The sequence below is a fragment of the Doryrhamphus excisus genome, linkage group LG7 (genome assembly GCF_037039965.1).
Source record: "Doryrhamphus excisus strain RoL-2023G ecotype Guam linkage group LG7, RoL_Dexc_Guam_v1.1, whole genome shotgun sequence".
In the NCBI taxonomy this organism is placed as follows: Eukaryota; Metazoa; Chordata; class Actinopteri; order Syngnathiformes; family Syngnathidae; genus Doryrhamphus; species Doryrhamphus excisus.
The window spans coordinates 14,633,953-14,659,638 of record NC_136363.1 but is presented as its reverse complement, the minus strand read 5'-3'; the positions used below and the strand labels follow the sequence as shown (position 1 = coordinate 14,659,638).

Below are 25,686 nucleotides of genomic sequence, written 5' to 3'. Positions count from 1 at the left end.
CTCCCTAGGTAGTGGTCCCAAGGTTGTGGTCCCTAGGTAGTGGTCCCTAGGTAGTGGTCCCTAGGTATTGGTCCCTAGGTAGCGGTCCCTAGGTAGTGCTCCCTAGGTAGCGGTCCCTAGGTAGCGGTCCCTAGACATTGTGGAGTCCTTCCGCTTCCTGGGTACCATCATCTCCCAGGACCTCAAGTGGGAGCCGAACATCAGCTCCCTCATCAAGAAGGCACAGCAGAGGATGTACTTCCTACATTCCTACGGCAGCTGAAGAAATTCATCCTGCCAAAGACAATGATGGTGCACTTCTACACCTCCATCATTGAGTCCATCCTCACCTCCTCCATCACCATCTGGTACGCTGCTGCCACTGCTAAGGACAAAGGCAGGCTGCGGCGTGTCATTCGGTCTGCAGAGAAGGTGATTGGCTGCAATCTCCCGTCCCTCCAGGATCTGTACGCCTCCAGGACCCTGAGGCGTGCAGAAAGGATTGTGGCCGATCCCTCTCACCCCGGACATAGACTCTTTGAGACGCTCCCCTCTGGCAGGAGGCTGCGGTCCATCAGGACCAAAACCTCACGCCACAAGAACAGTTTCTTCCCGTCTGCTGTCAGCCTCATCAACAAGGCTTCTGCTGTCATCAGTAGACCCCCCTGCCTCCGAGACCCAGGCAATGAAACAGGATGACGGATGGAAAACCAGCATAAAATACAAACTTGGCAATGACAGGTCCAAGCTGCGTCAGGTCGGCTGTACTCAGGTTAGCATTAACTGGAAATAGAGGGCCAGTGAAGATGATGGTACAAGTCCATCTCTGAAGACAGCAAAGAGAGGTGAGATTAACCTTGTCCCTAGGGATTAACGCCAGGTGGATGCGCGTCCGTGAGTGGAACTGCGGCTTTCACCTCCGTCTTGAGGACTAAGTTTGACTCTTAGGTGAACTTTGGGACCCTTTCAGGATGGGGGGTAAACGTTCGGGATTAAGTTGGTGTTCCATGGTTGTCTTAGTTGGTGGGTGAGAAGTTGAGTTAGTTAGTTAGGTTGGGAGGGGATGCTATGCAGGTTTGGTTTGGAGTCATTAAACTGCTGTTGTGGAGGCAAACCAGCATTTTCCACAGTGTTTCCTTTATCTTACAGCTGATATCCGCTCCCCCCCGCGACCCTCTTGTTTGCGTTGTAGCCTCGTTACCTCTATCGGAGAGTGCCATCGTTACAATTGTTTTGATTTTTTAATGAATTTCAAATTTCCTGCCCACATTTTTTCAACAGATTAGGGAAGAGTTTCATGGGATCACAAACAAGAACCTAATGGACAACTTGAAAGACGCCCTTCATCAGCACCCCTGGAGGCTCCTGAGACTCTATGGGGCAAGAAGGACAGCCTGAGATGGATCAGGTCCTTAAGAGCCTGGATCTAGATGTAGTCATTTAATAACGCTGAACATTATGGATACATTTAGGGTTAGGGTCACCTTGTGACAAACCCTTAGAATAAATACTGAGGGACACAAACAAGCGAACCAACGATGATGAAATGATTAATGATGAAATACATAAAATGACTTAGATATAGTGACTTTTTCCTCATTAAACAAAGGGTATCTTCATCTAAAAAAAGATCTTGCCCCGTGGGGAGCCTTCTCATGACGTTGTCAGACACTGATAATGACATTTGTGTCACGGTCGGCTTGATTGCTTTGCGGTGCGACCCCAAGATGCAGAAAGCAGGACCAAATGCAGGTAAATAATATTTATTGCTTGCAATATTAGCAGCAGCAGGATAAAGCAACTCATGAGGCAGACGGACAAATGATAATGATCCCACACAGGGAGACGCACACACCTGAACTAAATACACACAGAAATTAGGGACAGGTGTGGGTGACTATGGCAACGAAGGAAGACACGGGAAAACAGGAAGTCATATACAAAACGGAAACCAAAGCCCAGACAGGAAACTCAAACTGTCACGTGGGAACCCACACAGGGCGTGACAATTTGCCCATCAGTGACACAAAAAGCACTTTGAGTGGCCACACTTTGTCAGTAAGCAGTCATGAGGCCCAAGTTGAAAAATGCCAAATTACCATTTAAAGAGGAGTAAACCAATGACATGCAATAGACAGGATTATTTTTTTTGGATATGGAAGAGGACGTTTGTTTAATGCAACTCGTTTCAGACATCTGACATCACCGCACGCCGTCAAACTGCAGCTTTAAAGGGCCTTCCCTTGTATCTCCGTGCCAGGCAGGAGAAGCTCTTCAGGAACTGTCTTATAGTGAGGTCTGATGAACAGAAATGGTAAATTATGTTACTATACTTCATTTATGTATGGTGCTTGTTGTAATGTGGTGTCTGAAGGCCAAAACAATTCAGGAGGCGGACTTCAGTTGTCCCAGTCTAGGCACATTTATTTAGCTTGGCAGAGTTATTGAAAACACTAAAATTAAAAAAAATTACATTGGAAAAAAAAGAATGACTTGACTTCCCAAAACAAGAAGAAAAAAAGGTATTCGCTCACATGACTGAAATCTAGTACTGCAGCCCCCCCGCCACACATCCCCAGCCGCTCCTCTTATAGGGCTCCCAATGTGGCCGGAATGTCCCACTTGGGTCCATGGGTTAGTCTACAAAACACATCTAATCATGAAAGTCTTCAAACTGGATTTCAACACCATCATCTGATGCGACACCACTGCTACTACAACTCTCCATAAAACATCAACCCATACACATACAGTGCATCCGGAAAGTATTCACAGCGCTTCACTTTTTCTACATTTTGTCATGTTACAGCCTCATTCCAAACTGAATTAAATTAATCTCTTACCTCAAAATTCTACACAAAATACTCCATTACGACAATGTGAAAAAAGTTTTTTTGACATGTTTTGAATTTATTAAAAATAGAAAACAAAAAAATCACATTTACATAAGTATTCACAGCCTTTGCCATGAAGCTCAAAATTGAGCTCAGGTGCATCTTTTTTCCACTGATCATCCTCGAGATCTTTCTACAGCTTAATTGGAGTCCACCTGCAGTAAATTCAGTTGATTGGACATGATTTGGAAATATAATAACTGTCTATATAAGGTCCCACAGTTGACTGTGCATGTCAGAGCACAAACACCAAGCATGAAGTCAAAAGAACTGTCTGTAGACCTGCGAGACAGGATTGTCTTGAGGCACAAATCTGGGGAAGGATACAGAAAAATTTCTGCTGCTTTGAAGGTCCCAATGAGCACGGTGGCCTCCATTATTCGTAAATGGAAGACGTTTGGAACCACCAGGACTCTTCCTAGAGCTGGCCGGCCTTCTAAACTGAGCGATCGGGGAAGAAGGGCCTTAGTCAGGGAGGTGACCAAGGCCCCGATGGTCACTCTGTCAGAGCTCCAGCGTTCCTCTGTGGAGAGAGGAGAGCCTTCCAGAAGGACAACCATCTCTGCAGCAATCCACCAATCAGGCCTGTATGGTAGAGTGGCCAGACGAAAGCCACTCCTTAGTAAAAGGAACATGACAGCCCGTCTAGAATTTGCCAAAAAGCACCTGAATGACTCTCAGACCATGAGAAACAAAATTCTCTGGTCTGATGAGACAAAGATTGAACTCTTTGGTGTGAATGCCAGGCGCCATGTTTGGAGGAAACCAGGCACTGCTCATCACCAGGCCAATACCATCCCTACAGTGAAGCATGGTGGTAGCAGCATCATGCTGTGGGGATGTTTTTCAGCAGCAGGAACTGGCAGACTAGTCAGGATAGAAGGAAAATGAATGCAGCAATATATAGAGATATCCTGGATGAAAATATTGCTGCATTCATTTTTCCTTCTATCCTGACTAGTCGAATAATGAAGGCCACTGTGCTCATTGGGACCTTCAAAGCAGCAGAAATTTTTCTGTATCCTTCCCCAGATTTGTGCCTCAAGACAATCCTGTCTCGCAGGTCTACAGACAGTTCTTTTGACTTCATGCTTGGTGTTTGTGTTCTGACATGCACAGTCAACTGTGGGACCTTATATAGACAGTTATTATATTTCCAAATCATGTCCAATCAACTGAATTTACTGCAGGTGGACTCCAATTAAGCTGTAGAAAGATCTCAAGGATGATCAGTGGAAAAAAGATGCACCTGAGCTCAATTTTGAGCTTCATGGCAAAGGCTGTGAATACTTATGTAAATGTGATTTTTTTGTTTTCTATTTTTAATAAATTCAAAAAAGTCAAAAAAAAAACTTTTTCACATTGTCATAATGGAGTATTTTGTGTAGAATTTTGAGGTAAGAGATTAATTTAATACAATTTGGAATGAGGCTGTAACATGACAAAATGTGGAAAAAGTGAAGCGCTGTGAATACTTTCCGGATGCACTGTATTTCCCTACCCCAAATACCCATCCAACCTTACAACCCCCTCCCCCTATCCCCAGTACATGGTATGGTCTGATGATGTCACTAATGACATCACCAAACCTATCAAAGCCAGAGACTCATGGCGGCTCCTCCCCCAACATTTGTTACATTTGTTCACTTCCTGCTTTCCATAATACAGTTTAAGGTTTTTTTTTGGTTTTTAAATTTTTAAAATTTTTTGTCCTGTACCAAAGTATGAGGTGATATGAGCATCCAATGACCATACCAGTGTGTCTTATGGTTGTACTGTCCTGGCTATGACTAGATAGCCTAATTCATGTCATTTAATGTGTGTATGGGGGTTACATTTTTGATTGTGGGGTGGAAATAGTTATGTTAAACTCATAATTAGTTCTATTTGGAAAAATATGCTTATTTAATTTTACGTGGAGATATTTTAGAGTTGAAGCTTATTTTGATGACTAATGTCTTTCCATCCATGTGCTGGTCTTTTCTTGTCCGTTAAGACCAGGACACTGACCCAGAAGTGGAGCAGATGAAGGGCCTCCCTGTGGGTGTCCTCACTGTGCTGGATGACGATGACAGCAGAGCGCCTCAAAGTGTGGCTGTTGCTGTTGTTGTGGAAAAAGAGATTGTCCTTCAAGATCTCCCTGACCTGCCAACTGCTTTTGCTTACCTCTTTGGACTGATCTAGGCCTTAAACCTTCCTTTGGCTGGACCCACAAGTATGTGTGATCCCTCGTAGTCTCGTTAACCGGACTATCCATATATCCGATCCTGCGCCGAACTGCATTAAAAGTGGGCAATAATGCACTCGACATTGTTCTATAGTATAGATACATATAGATACATGTATTTGTACGCTTGTGTCTTCGTTGGAATAGGTGTGTATGCTATGTGAGTTGGTTCTTCTGTTGCAGGCATGTGTTTGGCCAGCTATGTGGGGCGGGTTGAGCATGACCTGTGAACCAGGAAGTGCGGGAATCGGTGTGTGTGCTGTGCTCTGGTGGTGGAAGTGTGAAAAATAAAGTTGACTGGAAGCAGCCGTTCGCCGTGTTCTTTTTTGGTATTGAAATCCTTAAGCAAAGATTGATTTAAGCTGCTTTTGTATTGATATAAGCAGACCAAATTGGCTGGCGGGAGATGAAACCCTCCGGGTTGGGAATGAGGTCCTTCCCCAGGTGGAGGAGTTTAAGTATCTCGGGGTCTTGTTCACGAGTGAGGGAAAGTGGGAGCGTGAGGTCGACAGACGGATTGGTGCAGCCTCGGCAGTAATGCGGTCGCTGTACCGGACCGTCGTGGTGAAAAGAGAGCTGAGCCGGAGGGCAAAGCTCTCAATTTACCGGTCGATCTATTTTCCCACCCCCACCTATGGTCATGAGCTTTGGGTCATGACCGAAAGAATGAGATCGCGGATACAGGCGGCTGAAATGAGTTTCCTCCGTAGGTTAGCTGGACTCACCCTAAGAGATAGGGTGAGGAGCTCAGCCATCCGGGAGGGGCTCAGAGTAGAGCCGCTTCTCCTTCACATCGAGAGGAGTCAGTTGAGATGGCTCGGGCATCTAGTCCGGATGCCTTCCGGACGCCTCCCTAGCGAGGTGTTCCGGGCATGCCCAGCCGGGAAAAGGCCCCGGGGCAGACCTAGGACACACTGGAGGGACTATGTCTCACAGCTGGCCTGGGAACGCCTTGGTGTCCTCCCGGTGGAGCTGGAGGAGGTGGCCAGGGACCGGGAAGTCTGGGCTTCCCTTCTAAGACTGCTGCCCCCGCGACCTGGACCCGGATAAGCGGAGGAAAATGGATAGATGGATGGAGATGAAAAGGGCATCATAGTAACCGGATTATCATAATAACCGGGTATCGTACTAACGGAACTAATTATAGCATAAAAGACTAGAAATTTGCCGGGAAATGAAAATAGTATCGTAATAAGTAGTAATTCGTTATAACCGATATCGATATAACAAGACTTTACTGTACTTTTGATATTTTGTGATTTCCAGCTTAGTTTGTCATCTACAATAATTCCTAAAATTTTCTTTCCTTTACTCGTTGAATTTCAATATTCTCTATTTTAATTTGTGTTTGTTTTTTTTATGGTTTCCAAATATAATATATTTGGTTTTCTGTAGGTTTAGTGATAATTTATTTGTGGCGAGCCATCTTTTTATGGTTGCAAGCTCCCTCTGATTGTATCCAGGAGATGTTTCAGATCCCTACCAGTAGATAATACATTTGTGTCATCGGCAAACAAAACAAAATGTAACAGCTTAGATACATTACAGATCGTTGTTTATATATATATATAATTAATAATTTAGGACGCAGCACAGAGCCTTGTGGTACCCCGCATGTCACCTTCATGAGATGAGATTAATTATCATGTAGTTGCACATATTGTTGTGTATTATTTAAATAATCTTGTAACCACCTTTGTGCTATACCTCTGATGCCATATCTTTCCAGCTTCTGTCACGGAGCGGCATGTCGCTGCTACGGTGCGAGCCCAGGATGCAGAGATGAAGTGAACGTGCAGGTAAGAGTTTAGCTTTATTTTCACAAACACGATTGCAGCAACGGCATACAACTCGTAGTAATGAACAATGCACCAACAAAACTAAATACAACAATCAAATTAGAAACAGGTGCGCCTAGAAGGGGACGTAAAAGTGACGGACCACAGGACAGACCAACACAGGAAATCCTACAAAACAGCAGGAAAGCAGGAACTAAGGCTAAGAGGAAAACCAAGAGCTGTCACGAGGGGGTGAAGACCAATCGTGACAGCTTCTTTATTAATAAGTTATGGTCAAGTACCCAAAGGATCTCAGGTACACATGTGAAACTGTTCAGAAGGTTTTCATGGAACTTGATACAGACTTCTTTGCAAAGGTCAGATCTCTCAAACTCTTTCAGTGAATCCACAAGTTCTGGATCTGGAGTTGTTGACCTCTAAACGTTCTCTTCAGTCCAGCCAACACCATGTTTATGTTTTAGATTCTTAGTTGTGTATCATACTTCTTAGTTGTGTTTTCTGTATGGTCTTGTATGAATGACTTATGCTTGATATTTGGAGACCAGAAGTTCTTGCACTCGGTAGATTTAGATTCATCCTTGTGTATCATACGGGTTCTGTATGGTCTTGTATAAAGGACCGATGCTTGATATTTTAAGACCAGACGTTATGGTGCTCGGTAATCTTATATATCTTACATATTTATCAGATTCCTAGTTGTGTATCATACTGATTCTGTATGGTCGTGTATACATGACTCGTGTTTGAGTTTTTATTCAATCTCAAAGTTTAAAAGTAGACAATATAGCACAAGTAAACGGCTACTACTGGGACAACTGGGTCTCATTAGTTTGCATGTATTTGGATTTGATGCAGGTACAGTTGAAAGAAAACAAATGTTCTGAATGCATATGTTGCATCTGTAATTATTTATACATTATTGGTTCTAAATGACACATTTGAGCCACATTATAAACTATTGCAGTGTGCAAGTTTAAATTCCTCTTGAATTATTCTACAATTTACTGGACAGTTAGTATAAGTATTATTGTGTTTGTGTTATTACAATGGAAAATATTGAGTTAGAATTTAGGAGCGAGTAAGCACAAATAACAATTAAAAGTTCTTATAATGTCAAATTATAAGTGAGTCCAACTTAGGGGATAGTTAGCTGAAGTAAGGATTAAAAGTTCTTACAATGTCAAATTTAAAGTTAGCTTACTGTTGAGTTGATAAGTCTAAATTCAAAGTTGAGCAAACTCAGAAGCAAAACTTAAAATATTTACTTTAATTGTCCAACTTAAAATTTGACTGAAGTTTGTTTCCTTAATTTTGAGTTGACCTAACTTGTCTTTTTTTCCAGTGTAGTTATTATGATTATACTTATGTTACTATGCAGCTTTCAGTCTCTTGCAGTTTGTCTCTTGCCATAACATTGGACCAGTTGTCTTTTGCTGTTATATATCGATGAAGACTTTGTGTGTGGTTATTTTGAGCTGGTCACACAAACGTACATTAGAATTACAAACTTTTGTCGCAGAGGAGCAGTTGAAATGTAAGATTGTTTTCTTTCTTTTTGCAACGCTTGCGTTCAAAATAAAAATATGCAGTTAATTGCACCAAAGCAGTGGTTGAACTGTCTTTCTTGAAAGCACAAAAAATACCAAAGTTACTGCTACTTGAAAAGCTGTGTGCATTGTTATAATTAAGTAGACAACAAATTAAACTACTTTGAATAAAATGATCAAGTCAATTGACTTAACATTTTTTTGAGTTACAAACTTAAAAACTTTTCCCTATGACAACAATTATTCAGTAAGCATTACTTAAAATAAGCTTTGAGTGAAGAGGAAAAAGCTAATTCGTGCAATGCAATATTGTTTGTTGGTTCACAGCAATTTCAAATTTAGTTGTCATAACTAAGAAAGACTAATGGAAACTTGCATTTTTATTTTTTTAGTTGAGGCTAAACATTTCTTTTTTAAATGTATGTGCATCTCAGTATGATGTCTTTCAGTTGCCATTTATAAATTGATCAGTATTATAGTTGATATAATAGTTATAGTAGTTGTAGTTAATATGTACGTATCAAGCACGCATATGTATGTTGCATGTTTGCATTTGACATGTCGGTCCTATGGCTATTTGTAATATGCACGTTTATTGTTAAGATGACAGCCAGTTGTTGGTACTTACCGTACTACGTCAATAAAGCCGCCGTCGTATTAAAGTTGAACTACTGCACTCCGATTCGTTAGCTATGTTCTAAAACATCAACTGCTGATGGAAGGCCTTTGAACATTCAATGTACAAACGACTGCTTCACTGACGTGAACTGGCTTCGTACGAAGTGGGGGGGGGGGGTATATCGGCAGTCGCTCCTTTAGCATGTTTTACGGTAGGTGCTGCTTGACGCGACTGTACCATTACGAGACAATAGAGGTGCCCTGACATGAAATTGAATGAATGAGCGGCAGCTCCTGCGTGTCGCTGACATTTATCTGTACGTCTCGCCGGTGCAGTGATGATAACATTTCTAGAGGCTTTTAGCGGCTGAAACTAGCTTTTGTTTTATTTCAAACGAACCCGGTTAAGTAGCCGGTGCCTCTATCGGCCAGCGAGCTAGCAAGCTAACAAGGGAGGCTCCTGCTAGAGCGCCGCTACTCGGATTGGTTGGACATCATCCACAGATGCTATGGAGTTTCCCTTTGATATTAACCACTTATTTTCCGAGAGGGTAACCATCTTGGACCAGACCCTTGGTGCAGGTCGTGTATCTCCAAAAAGGTGAGGAATCACTGCTTGTGTTTCCTTTTCCTCTGTGTTGTTAGCGACCATGGTGACGTCATGTAAACATACTGTTAGCATCGCCCTACTCAGCTGCCTTTTTATGCTAGCTAGTCAAAATGTTCCTTCTTTGTATATGCCTGTTCCTACACATTTATGTATTTTATATTTTGAAAATACATTTAAACATATGTGTATATATATATATATAATTGTGACGTCACTTCGTTGACATGCACGAAAAAAATGAAGTTGAAATCACGTCTATAACGGTGGGCGTTATTCCAAATGTTGGTATCGATTCGATATCGAACAAATTCAGGCATAATATTGTTGATACCCATATCGATCCTTCTTACTTGGAGATTTTTCAAGTAAACACACAGGAAAAAGTAAACAAAAAACATTTGCATTTTAACAATGTAAGACAGCGTATCAATATTGAATAAAACTGTAAACAAAAATCAAATAAAATGAAAAACTATGAATGGCTCTCATTCAAATGTTTTGGCGTTTTATCCCTGAAGCCAAGTACTTAGGGATTAATACAATAAATAATAATACAAATAAATAGCAATCATTATACATTTGTAAACAATATATTACATACATCTGAACAACAAAAAAACACAGCTATGTGGAAAATAAACAGAAGATAAGCAGTGTCAATCAAATGCCAGTGGTATCAATAATATCATCCATGGATCAATCCGTTCACCTGTAATGTTTACACAGGGGTGGGGGTCCAAACGTTCCAGTGAGGGCAGCATAGTGAAAAAAATGAAAGGATGCAATTTTGCCACTTTGACGTTTTGTAAAGCAACACATACAGTCATGGGGAAAAAAGGATTAGACCACTTTGTTTCTTCAGTTTCTTGTTCATTTTAATGGCTGCTACAACTAAAGGTACAGTTGTTTGGACAGCTATAATGATGGCAACAAAAATAGCTCATAAGGGTAACATTTTTTGGAAGTACAATGTTATAGTTTGTACAGCTCTGGTTCACGTCAACAAGCAGATAATTAAAGCTATGGAGGCTGAAATAGATTGACAAGTTTAAAATGAAGGTCTACCTTAAGAAAAATCAGAACGTTTTAGGAGAAGCTGGTATTACATCATGACGCTTGAACACATCATGCATTGTTGTGCTCCCCCCATCTCTCTGTGTGGTTTGTCTCTCTAGGCCAAATCTTCAGTCTCACATTGTTACGGTCATTGATGAACTTGGGATAGCCTCAGCAAAGGTAAGTTTCATCACAGTTGCAAGCGTGTTGATTATTGAATCAAGTATTGCGTTTACTAGGCATGCTGCAATTTCTTTTTTTTGTTGCTAACATACACACCCCTGAGTTCAAGTTACATGCTTACTTTTTGTTACTCACTTCGAACGGTGGATGACTGTTGCTCTGTGTTGACATAGCATATAATGTGAATGTGAGCAGATGTTTTTTTTGTCATTCTGCTGTTGTTGTACGTGTGTCATTTGTATAAAAACACTTTCAGGAACTTGTATCCGTGATTTTTTAAATATATTTTTTAAACCTATGCTTTCTGTCCGCAGGCCCAGAGGCTAACAACACCTGTAACAAGCGCCAATAAGTTGCAGTCTCAGCAGCATCAAGTCTACCTGATGAAGGATGGAGAAAGCAACGGGTACATCACATTCCTAAGCTTACGCTACATGCATTTGATTTGTAAGACACCTGCTCCTTCCTACCTACAGAGGGCGTGGTGTCATTGTGGGATTTCTCAAGGTCGGATACAAGAAGTTGTTTCTGCTCGTGAGTCAGTTTTTTTTCTTGAGTTCTTCTTGTGAAAGTCCTTTGAAGATTGACTTCTTACTGCTTACTATGGAAACGCATCCCTGCTGTATTCCCTCCATAGGATCAACAGGGTGTACACATAGAAGCGGAGCCACTGTGTGTTCTGGATTTCTTTGTTGCTCACAACTTGCAAAGACATGGCTATGGACTGGAGCTGTTCAATTTCATGCTGCAGGTGACGTATTCCCACACGATGACGGGGGAATCACACTTCATTCCGGTCAGAAATGGTATGCCAAGACAGACTCATCATGGGGGGAGTTACCAGACTCACAGTCACTGCAAAAACATAGGGTTTCCCTATTTTAAATTGTCATTTTTGTGGCACTTACTGTATGTACATTACGTATTTATACTAACACTAGTAATACTATGTAATACTTATAATAAATGCTATACGGTGGTGTGGAAAAGTCTTTGCCCCCTTCCTGATTTCTTGATGTCATGACACTTGAATGTTTCAGATCATGACACTAATTGATTAGCGCGCAGGCCTCACAGCTAGGAGACCCGAGTTCAATTCCACCCTCGGCCATCTCTGTGTGGAGTTTGCATGTTCTCCCCGTGCATGCGTGGCTTTTCTCCGTTGACTCCGGCTTCCTCCCACATTCCAAAACCATGCTCCAAATTGTCCATAGGTATGAATGTGAGTGTGAATGATTGTTTGTCTATATGTGCCCTGTGATTGGCTGGCCACCTGTCCAGGGTGTACCCCACCTCTCGCCCCAAGACAGCTGGGATAGGCTCCAGCAACCCCAGCCGTAGAAAATGAATGAATGAATTTAAATATAACTGACAACATAACTAAAAACAAAATGCAGTTCTTAAATAAAATATTCATTTTTTGGGGGGTTTTTTCACGAGACACAAAAAGAGGTGATGACAACTGCACAATTGACGCGCTCATGTTTGGTGCAGCTGTAAATACGGCCACAAGGTGGCAGAAGTGCATTTTATCAGAACTCAGCATGCATCTTTCCCATGTGAATGAAGCTCTCGACAATAAGCAGGAAGTGCAAAAGCATGGGGGAGTGTAGCGTGCAGGAAGTGTATTTTATATACAAAATGTCTAAACATGTCAAAATGGCGGTTTTACACTAAAATAACACTTCCTAAAATAAATACATAAATACACTTCCTGCACGCTACAATCCCCCATGCTTTTGCACTTCCTGCTTGTTGTGGAGGGCTTTATTTACATGGGAAAGATGCATGTCGAGCTCTTAGAAAATGCAGTTCTGCCACCTTGTGGACGTATTTACCAAACACGATTGCAGTTGCGTCATCACCTCTTTTTGTGTCTCGTGAAAAAAAAACAAAAAAAACATGAAAGCCGTATCAATACGTCTTTGGATTCAGCCGTTTGGGTTCTAGTGAGAAGGGTTTGTTTTACCCGATGTTGCAACCTCAACCCTGCTCAAGGTTCAACGTGCCATTGTAACATACAAAACTGAACTCCCCGTCGGTGAACTGAACCCCGGTCTTCCACATGACGGGCAGAGATACGGTCCACTATACTAACGAGGACTGCTGCTGAGCTAATGCGGTGTCGATTGGTCAACGGGGAATTCATATATATATATATATATACAGTAAAGTCTCGTTATATCAATATTCTCGGGAGTCGGAAAAAATACCAATACAACCGGACTATCCATCTATCCGATCCTGTGCCGAACTGCATTAAAAGTGGGCAATAATGCACTCGACATTGTTCTATAGTATAGAACAATGTTGAGCAGCTTAAATCAATCTTTGCTTAAGGATTTCAATACCAAAAAAGAACACGGCGAACAGCTGCTTCCAGTCAACTTTATTTTTCACACTTCCACCACCAGAGCGCAGCACACACACCGATTCCCGCACTTCCTGGTTCACAGGTCATGCTCAACCCGCCCCACATAGATGGCCAAACACATGCCTGCAACAGAAGAACCAACTGACATAGCATACACACCTATTCCAACGAAGACACAAGCGTACAAACACATGTATTTAATTGTGTTGTATTCAGATATCTTTTTATCGCTTGCAATAATCACTTACTATGTATATACATATACACATACATATACGGCTGAATTTGTGTCCAGGTGAAAGTTATGCTTGAAATGTATGCTTTGAAATGCTTTTTACAGAAAGTATTTTTTCCTCCCTGATTAGTAAAGAACAGAAAAAGGTAGAAACAAAATGTTTTTCCTGATGGAAGATGAGAGTCAAATCCTTCGTGTCCATGTCTTTATAGCCCAAGAACACAATATTCACAATATTACACAATATTTGACCAGGCTTCTACACACTTTCTGCATGTTCTTGGTGAATCTGAAGACTTTTTTGTTTTCTTTGCAGGACAAGAATTTAGAGCCGGTGCTGATGGCATATGATAGACCCTCGCCCAAATTGTTGTCTTTCCTGGCCAAGCATTACTGCCTGACACAAAGTGTTCCCCAGGTATAATATCGTGACATGAACTTGCATGACATCCCCATCAGCAGTGTAATGCATCAACGGTGACTTACCCCACTCCATGATCAGAGTTCTGCTCAGATTTCATTGAGGAGGAACATAGTTCCGATTAGTGGCTGGGGTCATCACTTAAGTAAAGTTTGGCTTCTCAAAGCAATGACATGCATAATTGAAGAGCTTGCAACCAAAAGGCGCTAAATCCAATTTTCACTAAGTTGCATGTTTTTCATGAGTTTAATAGACCTCTGTCATGTGTATCCAAATCACATATTTTGGTCTTGAAATCATTTTAAAAAATAAGAAAAAAAGTGATATGAAATTTATGCTTTCGACCAAAAGGCACTATTTCCATTTCAGATTTCAAGCAAAAGGAGCTAAATCCCTTTCTTTATTCTTTATTCTGATTGGCCCAAGTTTCCCATCTATTGATAATCTGACCAATCAGAGAGAAGAATACAATTGGCACTGCACATACAGAAAGCCAGTATCAGTGCGCATCCTGTTTTGTTTGTGTACATTAAGTACACGTATGATAGTTACAGTATGTTATGCAATTCAGGAGAACACAAATTGTGTTTTTACAGTATTTTTTTTACGCCATAAAAGGCATGTCTCTACCTTGACACCTCCAACTTTCATGAGAAACATTATTTTACTTGTACTAAAAAACATACAATGTAAAGAGTTTGTAATGAGATGATTTTTGTCAGTCACCTTCATGGTGCAGTCAAATATGAGCACTGCTTTTAATAACATTTTCATTAATTTAATTAATAATAATTATTTTGTATTGTATGTTGAAAATGGCTTCTGTGTTGTAATTATTTTATTAGCATAGCACATTAAAGCACCTTACATTCTTTTACAACAATGCCATTGAAGAAGTTAAAGGTGACTTCAAATTTATTTCAGCCAAAAGGCGCTAAATCCATCATTTCAGCCAAAAGGCGCTAAATCCGAAAAAAAAAATTAATTAAAAAAAAAAAAAAAATACATGGTGTGTGCAGGATTTTTATAGCATGCATTTTTATGACCTACATTGATAGCTCTTTCATTTGCAATATAGACTTGATGACCAAATAGATTGATATGTGCGTAGTTAAAAATCATTGATTTTCTCGAAATCAGTCAAAATGGATTTAGCGCCTTTTGGTTACAAGCTCTTCAATTAATGACATGATTACATGCACGGGTGGAACACACACAAGAACTAGGCAACTTAAAATCAAAACAAATGTGTTTGTTCCTCCAAATAGAACGGGTGCAGCTTACACACCGGTATTTACTGTTGTCGCTGAGCATGAACCGATGACGCCTGCTCGGGCGAGAGGCGAAAGGTCTTCAAAGACAACCTGAACAATCCAGTTGCTGCAGATTCAATGCCATGAGAAGAAAATGCCCTGAAAGAATGAGAATATTCACAGGCACTATGGCAGTCATTTTACTAACTGATCTTTGTCTTGCTTCCAGGTCAATCACTTTGTTGTGTTTGATGGCTTTTTCCTCAACAAATCAGGTAATTGTTTTCTTATCCGGAAAAGAAAGATATTGTACAGTTATGTTGAGCTTATGTGTTCACTATAACAGCTAGAATAATGTATTTTGGAGTCAAGATTCCTTTGCCATTCAGAATACTTAAATGCCCTTTAAAAGTCAGACTTGGTGTTGCTTTTAGCAGCACAGGCATCTTTGTACACGCTTTCAAAACACCGTCATAGCGATGCTGGTGTTTCAGGGAAGCTGACAAAGTTTCATGTGTTTTTCCTCCTTGTGGCATGTTTGCAGTCCCACTCGATGGACGCCATGATCGTTTAGCGGTTAGCTCGGGCAGGCCGCTTGCAGCTGCAGTACGTCACAAAAAAGAAGCGCTTGAAGCCTTAGCCTAGCAACGCAAACCACAGTACTTGTGCATGTTTGTCACACTTTAATGTCAAATTATTAGTCAAATGCTGTTTTTCAATGAAAGCGGTGCCAACTGATTGTACATCTACTAAGTCTAACATGAAAATCAATGAATTTGTGCTCACACAAAATACTGTACATAACATATTTGCATGCCACCATTTTCCAGTCCACCATTTTCATTATTACGTCAATGTGGAAGATTCCACGCAAGTCAAAGCAGATCCATTCGGGAGATTTTCATCTGAAGAAAGGTTGCGGACGCAAGAGACCTGATGTACTTTCATTCCCATCCCCAAATCTTTTTTTCCCCATCAAACTGTCCCAGGTTCGTCTTGGTCTCCTCAGGCGGATCAGGGGACGTACAGCTTTTTGTAAGACCATTATTCTCTCTCTCATTCATTTAGCCAACATCTTATCCCACCTCGCTTGTTCCTTTTGTTCTTTTATCCTTTGTCTCTTCTACGATCCATTTATTTGTTAACTTTTGAAAGACCAATATCAGTTATGTATTAAACTGTCATATTTGTATATTCATCTCTTTTGTTGAAATATTCATTTTAAAGTGAACGTTGACCAAAGTAGACCACCTGGTAGATAGAGGGTTTCCAAGTGCCTTTTTGGAAACCCCAAGTGGGCCGCCACTCTTTTCACTCTCAAACCCAACCTAATTGGTTGGTTGCTGTAGAGATTGGCGTCCTTCTGGAAGGCTCTCCTCTCTCGTCAGAGGAAAGCTGGAGCTCCGTCAGAGCTTCTGGTTCAGCCACTTTTAAAATGACTGTCACTACGCCGTCCGTACCGGAAACACCATCACGTGTATGGCAACACAATTTGCTACATCGAAACTACATCATCTGTCTTTTACAGCAGTCAAATGTCAGGCAACCTGGTTTGCAGCAAGCACATGTATAATCGTGTAGTAGCATCTATGTTTAGACCAGTGGTCCGCAATTACTTTGTTTTGCCCCCCCCCCCCCCCCATTTGAAATACTATTTATCTGCACTGTACAGACCGACCCCCCCCCCATTCATTGTTCCACCACACTATTTTAGAAGCACTAGAATAGTAAATAAATAGGGTTTCAATGTAGTGTCCTTCACAGTGGGCCAGTTGAGAAAGGTTCCCCTAAGAAAGCCGGACGGGGAGATCAAACCTTACTCTCTAATGGAGAGAGAAGGTGAGTCTTCATTGTACAACAATCTTCACTGTTTGCCATAAGTGATAAATAATAAATATTACATTAGAATTTACTGATTCCATTTGCATTTTTACAATTGGCAGCCGTACGTCAGGAGCAGAGGACTCCTCCGTGGCCATTTGCCCCCCATTCTCCCCAGCGGTCGGGATTCTCCCAGTACTCCCTCAGTGTGGGATCCTCCCCCTCAAGGGTGCCACCTCAATCCGCCACAGTGCCTGCCCCCGGGGTCCACAGGGACCGGAACCCGCACTTTCCTCTGGAACGCTTCCGAGCAAGAAGCAACAGGTATTAGAAGAAGCACACAATTTCACTCCTAGATCATCATTGATCACAATTGGTCATTCAATGTTTTGGGGGGCAGGGGGATTCGATTTGCACGTCAATGACAAAATAACTTGAAGCGGTCCAGGAATTTAAGGAATGGAGGTAAAAATTATTATGAAATGGAGACTATTAAAGCTAACTTGCTCTTTGTCATGAAGGAATATAGTTGCCGATAATTGCCGAATGCCGTTCTAAAAATACACAAATACACAATTTCGCTTGCCCTTCTGTACGTATAAGTGACAAGAATAAAGGCTCTTCAAAATAAATACTTCAAAAAAATACTTGTAGCAGAACCCTCTTTTAAAGGGGACCTATTATGCTCATTTTCAGCCCTTTGTATTGAGTGGTGGACTGGGCTACACGCAATGACCTTTCTAGATCTGCACGATAAAGCCGCTAGATCTTCCAGACTTGGCACCTATTTGATTAATTTATTCCATCCACGGCCTGCCTCCGGGCACGCCCACTCCACCGTGACTGGAAAAAAATTTGAAACTTAAAATTAAAAAAAAAAACTCACAAAAATGCAAATGCAGCCACATCCGCCTGATGCTCGCCTCTTTAGACAAGTTAGCGTTCCGCCAAATATGAACAAACCTGGAAGCCGTTGCTCCTTGCTAACACGGTCAAATCTCTTCTTTCAGGGCTCACTTCCAAATGGCAAACCTTGTTATCTGACACTTTGGTATCGTTAAAAATGACAATACAACATTCTATTGACATTTCTCGGTCACAAAAGTGGAAAAAGAATAATAGGTCCCCTTTAATATTTTGTTTGTACTCGGGGTGTATTTATAATCATGTTGGGTACGTACTTTGTTGTTGTGTATCTTGGTTTTAAGGTAGGGGTGTCCAATCGTTTTACCAGCAAGGGCCACAAAATACTCAAAGACACTTTACAGAAGACTACAGAAGAATGGAGTTGAATAAAAGCAAGTAAACAAAGTAAAAGATACATGAAAATACAACATTCATTGGTTAATACACAGTTAAAACATGAGTAAAAGCGGGGCGGGGCACAGCAGTCAGGTATAAGAAGTTATTAATGTTAAAAGTTATACAGTAATCCCTCATTTATGCCAGTTTATTTAGAATTTTCACAAAGCAGAATATTGATATATCAACTGAATATTTAAATAGTTAGAGCATTGAAACCTGTTTACCATTGTCTAAATACATTACTAGAGCCCTCTAGATGTGAAATAACACCCCTATAGTCACCTTTACACTCCTATTACTCAATATAGTAGACAAAATCAGAGCAAATAAGATATATTAGACATGAATGAGAACTTGGATGTTTTCATCTGCACAGCATACTTCTTTGTCTATTGTCTCATCAATGTACTTTCATGGTGGATTTAAATGGCTTTACGCTTAATAAGAGTAAATAAGCCATTTAGGACAAAAATAAAACCCCTATTCATTTGCGTCATAGTAAATGTTACAGAGGGGACCTTAGTGGCGCGTGGACAGAAGTGTGGAGGACAGGAAGTGATGTCAGAGGTTCAAGGTTGGGTTTAGCTTGTCATAGGTTATTGACCCAAAAGTAGCCCGTGTTGTTATTTTGTGTCTGAATTTGGGGTCTGCATCCTACCCGGTCTACGAAGGTCAGACGTTCAGAGGCTCCTCCTCCAGCCGCGAAATGGACCTGTGTACAGACAGTCCCGGCGTCCTCATACTTCCTGGTTGTGTTACATGTTTTCATGTACACCCTCACGTCCTTCCTACCTTCAATCCCGAGTTAAGAAAGCAGTAACATAACTAAGGTGAAGGCAAACAAACAAAGTGTACATTATAGAAGCAAAGTTATTAGTTTTTTAAATGTACTTTGCAGGATGTTTGCAGATTTAACTCCAGCTCACAGCTCGACCTGATACATTCAACAGTAGTAATATTCATAGCTCTTTTATTTAGGTAGTACTTTTTGGCTACTTCATTCATGTGTACATCACTCTGATCAGCAACAACAGAAGTTTTAATAATGTATTATCTGATGACATACATGATGTAGTATAGCAGTGTAGCATTAGCACTGTATCAAGCTGGAGGGCAGGTGAAATAATGATGAGGTGCAGGAAGCCGAAGGAGTAGAAGGTTTGTAGGACATCAGTGATATTAGTGATATTCCACATACATACTCCTGATCGTGATTATCTTTAGTTTAAAACTATTATATTCGTGTTCTTTACAAAGGTTGGTGGAGTCTTTTGTGTGGACATAATGGAGAAAGAGTATTTTCTTTGAAAAGGGTTAGTGACGTGGCAGTGGAGGACAGCGAACAAGTAGGCAGCACTGAGCGAGTTCCGCCACCATATGTGAACGGATTGTGGATGCTGGGGCTCAGGCAGTGGCTCCCCCAGAGGTATGTCAATTGCCATGAAAAATGAAAAAGTATTGGCGCCTAACACTCCAAATTACCAGCGCACCTGAACGCCTCACAGTGCAAGGAGACTGTGTGCATCATATCAACAAATAAGTCTGAATGATTGCTTGCATTAAGAGTGTTCCATCTTGAAGATTTTATTTATGTTGGTGTTCCAATTAGCGGTGAAAACCTGGCGCTGTGAGTGGAGATTTGAAAAAGGGGCTTTATTGACGTATTTGTATGTATTTTTGTGACAAGTGGTTAGTGCGCAGGTCTCACAGCTAGGAGACCTGAGTTCGATTCCACCCGTGCGTACATGGGTTTTCTCCAGGTACTCCGGTTTCCTCCCCCATTCCAAAAACATGCTAGGTTAATTGGTCACTCCAAATTGTCCATAGGTATGAATGTGGGTGGGAATGGTTGTTTGTCTATATGTGCCCTGTGATTTCCCTATGAATTGCCCAATTAATTCAATTACCCTAAATTGTATAAGATGATACTTATTTCTTAAACTTAAACTGTTTTCCCATAATGCATTGAATCTGAGCAACAAAGTCACTAGGGTGCTGCAATGGCATCGGCCTCCCTCTGGGTTCTCTGGGAAGTAATGCAATAAGATAAGATATGCCTTTATTCATCTCTCAGTGGGGAAATATGCAATATGAGTAAATGTTAAAATAGATTAAATGTGCCACATTTGCGAAAAAGCGTGAGTAAGGCTGCTAAGTGGCGAGGGGTCGCTGTATATCCAACCTATTGAAGAGCTCCTTTCATCAGCAGTTGTTTGTTATTCAATCCAGCACAAAGAGAAGCTTGTTTGTCCAAAATGCTGCCTTCCATAACACTGTTGCTTTCTCTTTCCCTCCACTTCATCCATCTCTTCACCCACTCTTCCACCTTTCTTTTCAACCCTCTTTCTGATGACTTCTCAATTGCAACGCTTGTAATTCAATAGTCTGAATAGATCTCACCTGGGCTTGGATTGACCGCATTCTAACATTCTGGCATCTCCTGGAAGAAAACCCAGTAGTGCTTTTTGTCTTGGAGCACACAGAGCTGGAGCCTGTGCTGCTGTTTGAATAGTTATTTGACATAAAAGGACATTAGTGTTATTGGGAAGGCACAAAGACCTGTTATGTTTGACCTTTTTTTGCATTAAACCTGCTTCCACAAAACTGTACACAGTCTTTGAGACTTGTGTAAATCTGCTTTTATGGCAGTTTGTATGCGCCGTCTTATTTTCATGTTTGTCATTTCATCCTCATAGTACTGCTTTCTTATATTCATTACACAACCCTTTTTTTGTTTTTCTTTTATTTTCTCATTATGTTTTCTTTTACATTTTCCTCCGCCCTTTTTATTCCTTTCCCCTCTGATAACAGCCAAGAGTGTCACGCTGCAAGAGGTCGCCTGTACAGTCGCTACACGGACACCAAGTCTTTGCCAGTGCTGGAAAGGCCACTGTCAGGTAAAGAGAATAGGAAAAGAGTCCAGTTGTATGATATAGATATATATATACCTAGTGCATTTTGCAGAGTTAATTTACTCCTTCGTGTGTGGCCCGAGGTCCATTTGCAGGCTGCAGCTGTTGTTTTATAGGCCCATGGCTCACAGTATCATTTTTAGAACATTTTCCAAGAATAAAGTCAAAATATTATGTATAAATCATACAATAATAACATTTAACGCTTTGATATCTCATCCTACCCACTTTATTTACAGCCGTATGAACAAGTTTGGGCCCCCCGATTGTTATAATTATGTAATTTTCATTTTCTGTACCGCTTATCCTTATTAGGGTCGCAGAGGTATGCTGGAGCCTATCCCAGCTGATAAATAAAACTAATAAATAAAAACGAGAACATTAAAAGCAACATGTGAAACTGTTACTTGGATTAGTAAAATCAATTGAAAGATCAAAATGTTCATATTGTGAAAACAAAGTTGGCAATTGTTTCAAAATCAGGTTGCAGAAGTCAGGTTGTCATGAGTTATGAGTATGAAGGCAAAATATTTGAGGAATTATGAGAAGAAAATTTAGCAACGTAAGTAAATGTTCAACTTTGTGCTACTATTTGTCTTCATAATATTATGTTGTGACCAAGTGGTGAGCACGCAGGCCACACAGCTAGAAGACCTGGTTCGAATGCACCCTCGGCCATCGGTGTGTGGGTTTTCTCCAGGTACTCCGGTTTCCTCCCCCATTCCAAAAACATGTTAGCTTCATTGGCCACTCCAAATTGTCCATAGGTATGAATGTGGGTGGCAATGGTTGTTTGTCTATATGTGCCCTGGGATTGGCTGGCCACCAGTCCAGGGTGGATCCCGCCTCTCGCCCCAAGACAGCTGTTATAGGCTCCAGCACCCCCGCAACCCTCGTGAGGATAAGCGGTAGAAAATGAATGAATATTTGCTGATTTTTCGGTTGGTTTTATATACCATATATTTTTAGCATGTGCTGCAGGTACAATGAAAAAAAACACAAATGGCCCCCAGGCAGCACCTTGGGCAACCTGATCTCCCATGAATTCAGTCCTACTTTATTGAGTAAAAAGTCAAGTTGGGTGTCATGTAGTACATGTTGTGTGATACCAATGCCAAATCAGTACTTTTGAAATGATGTTTAATTGTTGCCAGAACTGGTCCTTGGAACCGTTATCAGAGAACAATGGCTTTTCTTAGTCCAATATAATGACAGAATGCAGGTTGTCACGTCCAAGTACTGTGTGCCTCCTCAGGTCTGAGATCGGGACAAGCGGAAGCACACAAGGTTTCCAGTATTCCCGGACCACAAAGCAGGTATTTACGCTCTCGCACTACAAGTCTGTTTTCCTTTGGGACACTGATGAACAGTATGGGACACATGTACAGTATGTACTTGTAGATAAAAGCTTTGTGGTTATTAAAAATTATTATTGTAAATAAATTATTAAGTATTAATAGTAGTATCATTATTATACATACATAACTACTATTATCAATATATTATCAATTTATCTAAATTTATTTTTTTATTCTCATTTTTTATTTTTGTGTATAGAAGACGTGTGATATATGGGGACCGTGTGCTATCGTCCCACTCTGGCTGTGACTGTTTCCCCAGGTGGGGCACCGGGAGAGCGCGTGTGCGAGGCGGGGTCTCGGTTGTGCAGCTTGGGCTCTGGGTGGGGGAGGTGCGGTGCTGAGGTGGGGGGTTCCCTGCTTCTCTCCCCATGGTAGGGGGGTGGTGGATGTAGGGCGGGGCTGGCTGTGGGTGCGCCGGTACCGGGGCGGGTGGCGATTGGGCTGGTGCTCTGTGAGGCGCTGGCCAGGATTGGCGGGGGTTTGCTTGGGGGCTGGGTGGTGGGCTCTGGGTTGTGGGGGAGCCTTGACCAAGGGTTTGGGGTGGGTCTGGCCGGTGGCTCATGGGCGGCCTCTGCTATTTGCTATTTGTCTGGCTGGCCCCCTCTGTCTCCCTGCTGCACCACCTCACTTACATGTAGGACCTTGGGGGGTGATCTGCAATTGGTTGTGCCGGGGGTGAGGGGTTTCCTTGCGGATGCCCCTTTGTCCTCGGCATTCCTCTGGCTTGGTCACCCCTCAATTTTAACCGCACCTTAGACACTCAGTTCTGGGGGGGATCTTCAGGGAGGGCCTGAAGTCTGCGGTGGTGGCTTGGGGTTGCTGCACTGTGGTGGCTGCTGTGGGGACCGGGCTGTTTGTTGGGATGGGGCCTGATCTCGCTCGTGGGGACGGTGGCCTGGTTGGCGTGTGGGGGCATGCGCCTCGGAGTCGGGCCTGCTGGGGGGACGATGCTCTCCTGGACGTTTGTGTGTCTGCTACCACTGGTCCACCTGGTACATGCGCAATCAAAGGTTATTTATCTTGGATGTTCGTTCTTGCAAAGGTTGAAAAAGTTACGACGTCATATTCACACCCTTCCTAATATCTTGCCTCAAATTGTCACCCAGGCTAGTCACACACCCACCTCCATCCACGTCCAAGAACAGTGTGACCTTCATCCCAACATCCCTATGCAACAACGCAGGGCTCCCGCAGGAAGAAGCACCCGGCCAGGTGCTTGGTCTTGAAAAGGAGTCGGAGGCAGCAGAGGGCGGTGCGGGACACACAAGCAGTAGTGGATGGTCTTGGACCGGGGGAAACGGCTGCTTCTCCGCCCAGCAGGTGAAGCAGTTCCACTTGAACAGGAGCACCTGTCCCTGGTGATGGCCGTGCTGGGGCGGTTGGCTTCCACCGTAGCCGCCAAAATGTCAGCCACGGCTGTGAGTCAGTGTTGTAGGCTTTTGCCTTTATTGCCATTCAATGGTTCTGTGGTAAGTGAATTTCTAAATGTCTGTCATTATTAAAGCCCTCCAGGCATGACATAACACCCCTACAGTCATCTTTACACTCCTATCACCTGATACAGTTGACAAAATCTAAAGACTGAAATAATGCTTGTGTGTGTCGCTGCACATGTTCCGGTACTGATACCAGTGGAGCTTATTGAGGGCCAGGCAGGAAGTGATGTCAGGGGTTGAGAGTTGAGCTTCACCTAGGCGTGGCTTAAGGGTACAACAGTAGCCCGTATTTGTCTTAGGGCTTTTTTATTGGAGTTGATTGTGCCTGTTGGGAGGTCATTCTAACCCCCTGTAACAAAAGCTTGTTGTTCCGCGCATCAGCTCTGGTGCTTGTGTGTCTCACTCAACATTACAGTATCATTACTGACACCTAGTGACCAGTGTAGAATACTATGTACATCACTACGAAACAAGACCTTGAATGTCTATATTGGTATTGCTATTTTACTTCACATTTTTATACTTGAAAATTCTTAATTTGGACCAAAAATAATTATATGGTGGTTAATTGGTTCCAGGTGTGAGTGCAATAATAGAAATTAAAAAGTTATGGCATAGAAATAATTATATGGTGGCTAATTGGTTCCAGGTGTGAGTGCCATCCATCCATCCATTTTCCTCCGCTTATCCGGGTCCGGGTCGCGGGGGCAGCAGTCTTAGAAGGGAAGCCCAGACTTCCCGGTCCCCGGCCACCTCCTCCAGCTCCACCGGGAGGACACCAAGGCGTTCCCAGGCCAGCTGTGAGACATAGTCCCTCCAGCGTGTCCTAGGTCTGCCCCGGGGCCTTTTCCCGGCTGGGCATGCCCGGAACACCTCACCAGGGAGGCGTCCGGGAGGTGTGAGTGCAATAATAGAAATTAGAAAGTTATGGCATAGAAATAATTATATGGATGGTTAATTGGTTCCAGGTGTGAGTGCAATAATAGAAATTAAGAAGTTATGGCATAGAAATGGCATAGAAATCCTGTTTACAATCTTCCAAGTATTAGTATGTAGTATTTTGATCTCGTTAGAGACCTCCAGACATGAAGTAACACCGCCATGGTCACCCGTATGTCGTATTTTTGTATTATTAGAGACCTCTAGGCATGAAGTAACACCCCCACGGTCACCCTTTACACTCCTGTATTGCCCAATATAGTATACATAATAAGAGAAAAGACATTGAAGACCATTCACCTTGTAGAGGAGCAAAATTGATGTCGGACAGGAAGTGATGTCAGATTTTCAGAGTTGAGTTTTAGCTTGTTGCGGGCTATTGCCACAATAACCACTGTTATTATTATATAATTATGATTGTGGTTGTGAGGTAAAAGCCGGTTCAAGTCCGGTGCTTCAGCTACTGACACCTAGTGACAGTTGGTGGTCATAACGGCTTAGGCTGTATTTGGATTTTGGCTCATTTATCCACAAGCGGAATTTGGGCAAAAATGATTTGTACACTTTGCTTAATGTTTTTTTTTCTACTAATAATAGGTCGTAGTGTGAAGAATGACAATAGTACAAAGGAGCGATATTCAAAACAGGACAATTGTACATCACCTGGACAACCTAGCGTAGAATACCACGTACCGTCACAACTTTGAATGCATCTT

General features: G+C 42.0%; 1 protein-coding gene across 3 annotated transcripts; it reads left to right on the top strand.

The window, feature by feature from the left end:
- The first annotated feature begins 9,260 nt into the window (after positions 1 to 9,260).
- On the top strand, positions 9,261 to 24,158 carry atat1 (alpha tubulin acetyltransferase 1). 3 transcript variants are annotated; one of them, XM_058047626.2, is made up of 13 exons: positions 9,262 to 9,665; positions 10,850 to 10,910; positions 11,228 to 11,319; positions 11,390 to 11,447; positions 11,551 to 11,664; positions 13,839 to 13,940; positions 15,426 to 15,471; positions 16,186 to 16,231; positions 16,961 to 17,035; positions 17,140 to 17,341; positions 21,134 to 21,219; positions 22,490 to 22,550; positions 23,702 to 24,158. In XM_058047626.2, the coding sequence occupies exons 1-13, from the start codon at positions 9,574 to 9,576 to the stop codon at positions 23,819 to 23,821; spliced, it is 1,155 nt and encodes a 384-aa protein (XP_057903609.2). In that variant the 5' UTR covers positions 9,262 to 9,573; the 3' UTR covers positions 23,822 to 24,158. The 3 variants fall into 3 exon arrangements, with proteins under 3 accessions (XP_057903608.2, XP_057903609.2, XP_078648346.1); XM_058047625.2 differs by lacking the exon at positions 16,186 to 16,231 and having other exon boundaries at positions 9,261 to 9,665; XM_078792220.1 differs by lacking the exons at positions 16,186 to 16,231; positions 21,134 to 21,219; positions 22,490 to 22,550; positions 23,702 to 24,158 and adding exons at positions 19,635 to 19,748; positions 20,707 to 21,043 and having other exon boundaries at positions 9,263 to 9,665.
- The last annotated feature ends 1,528 nt before the right edge of the window (positions 24,159 to 25,686 follow it).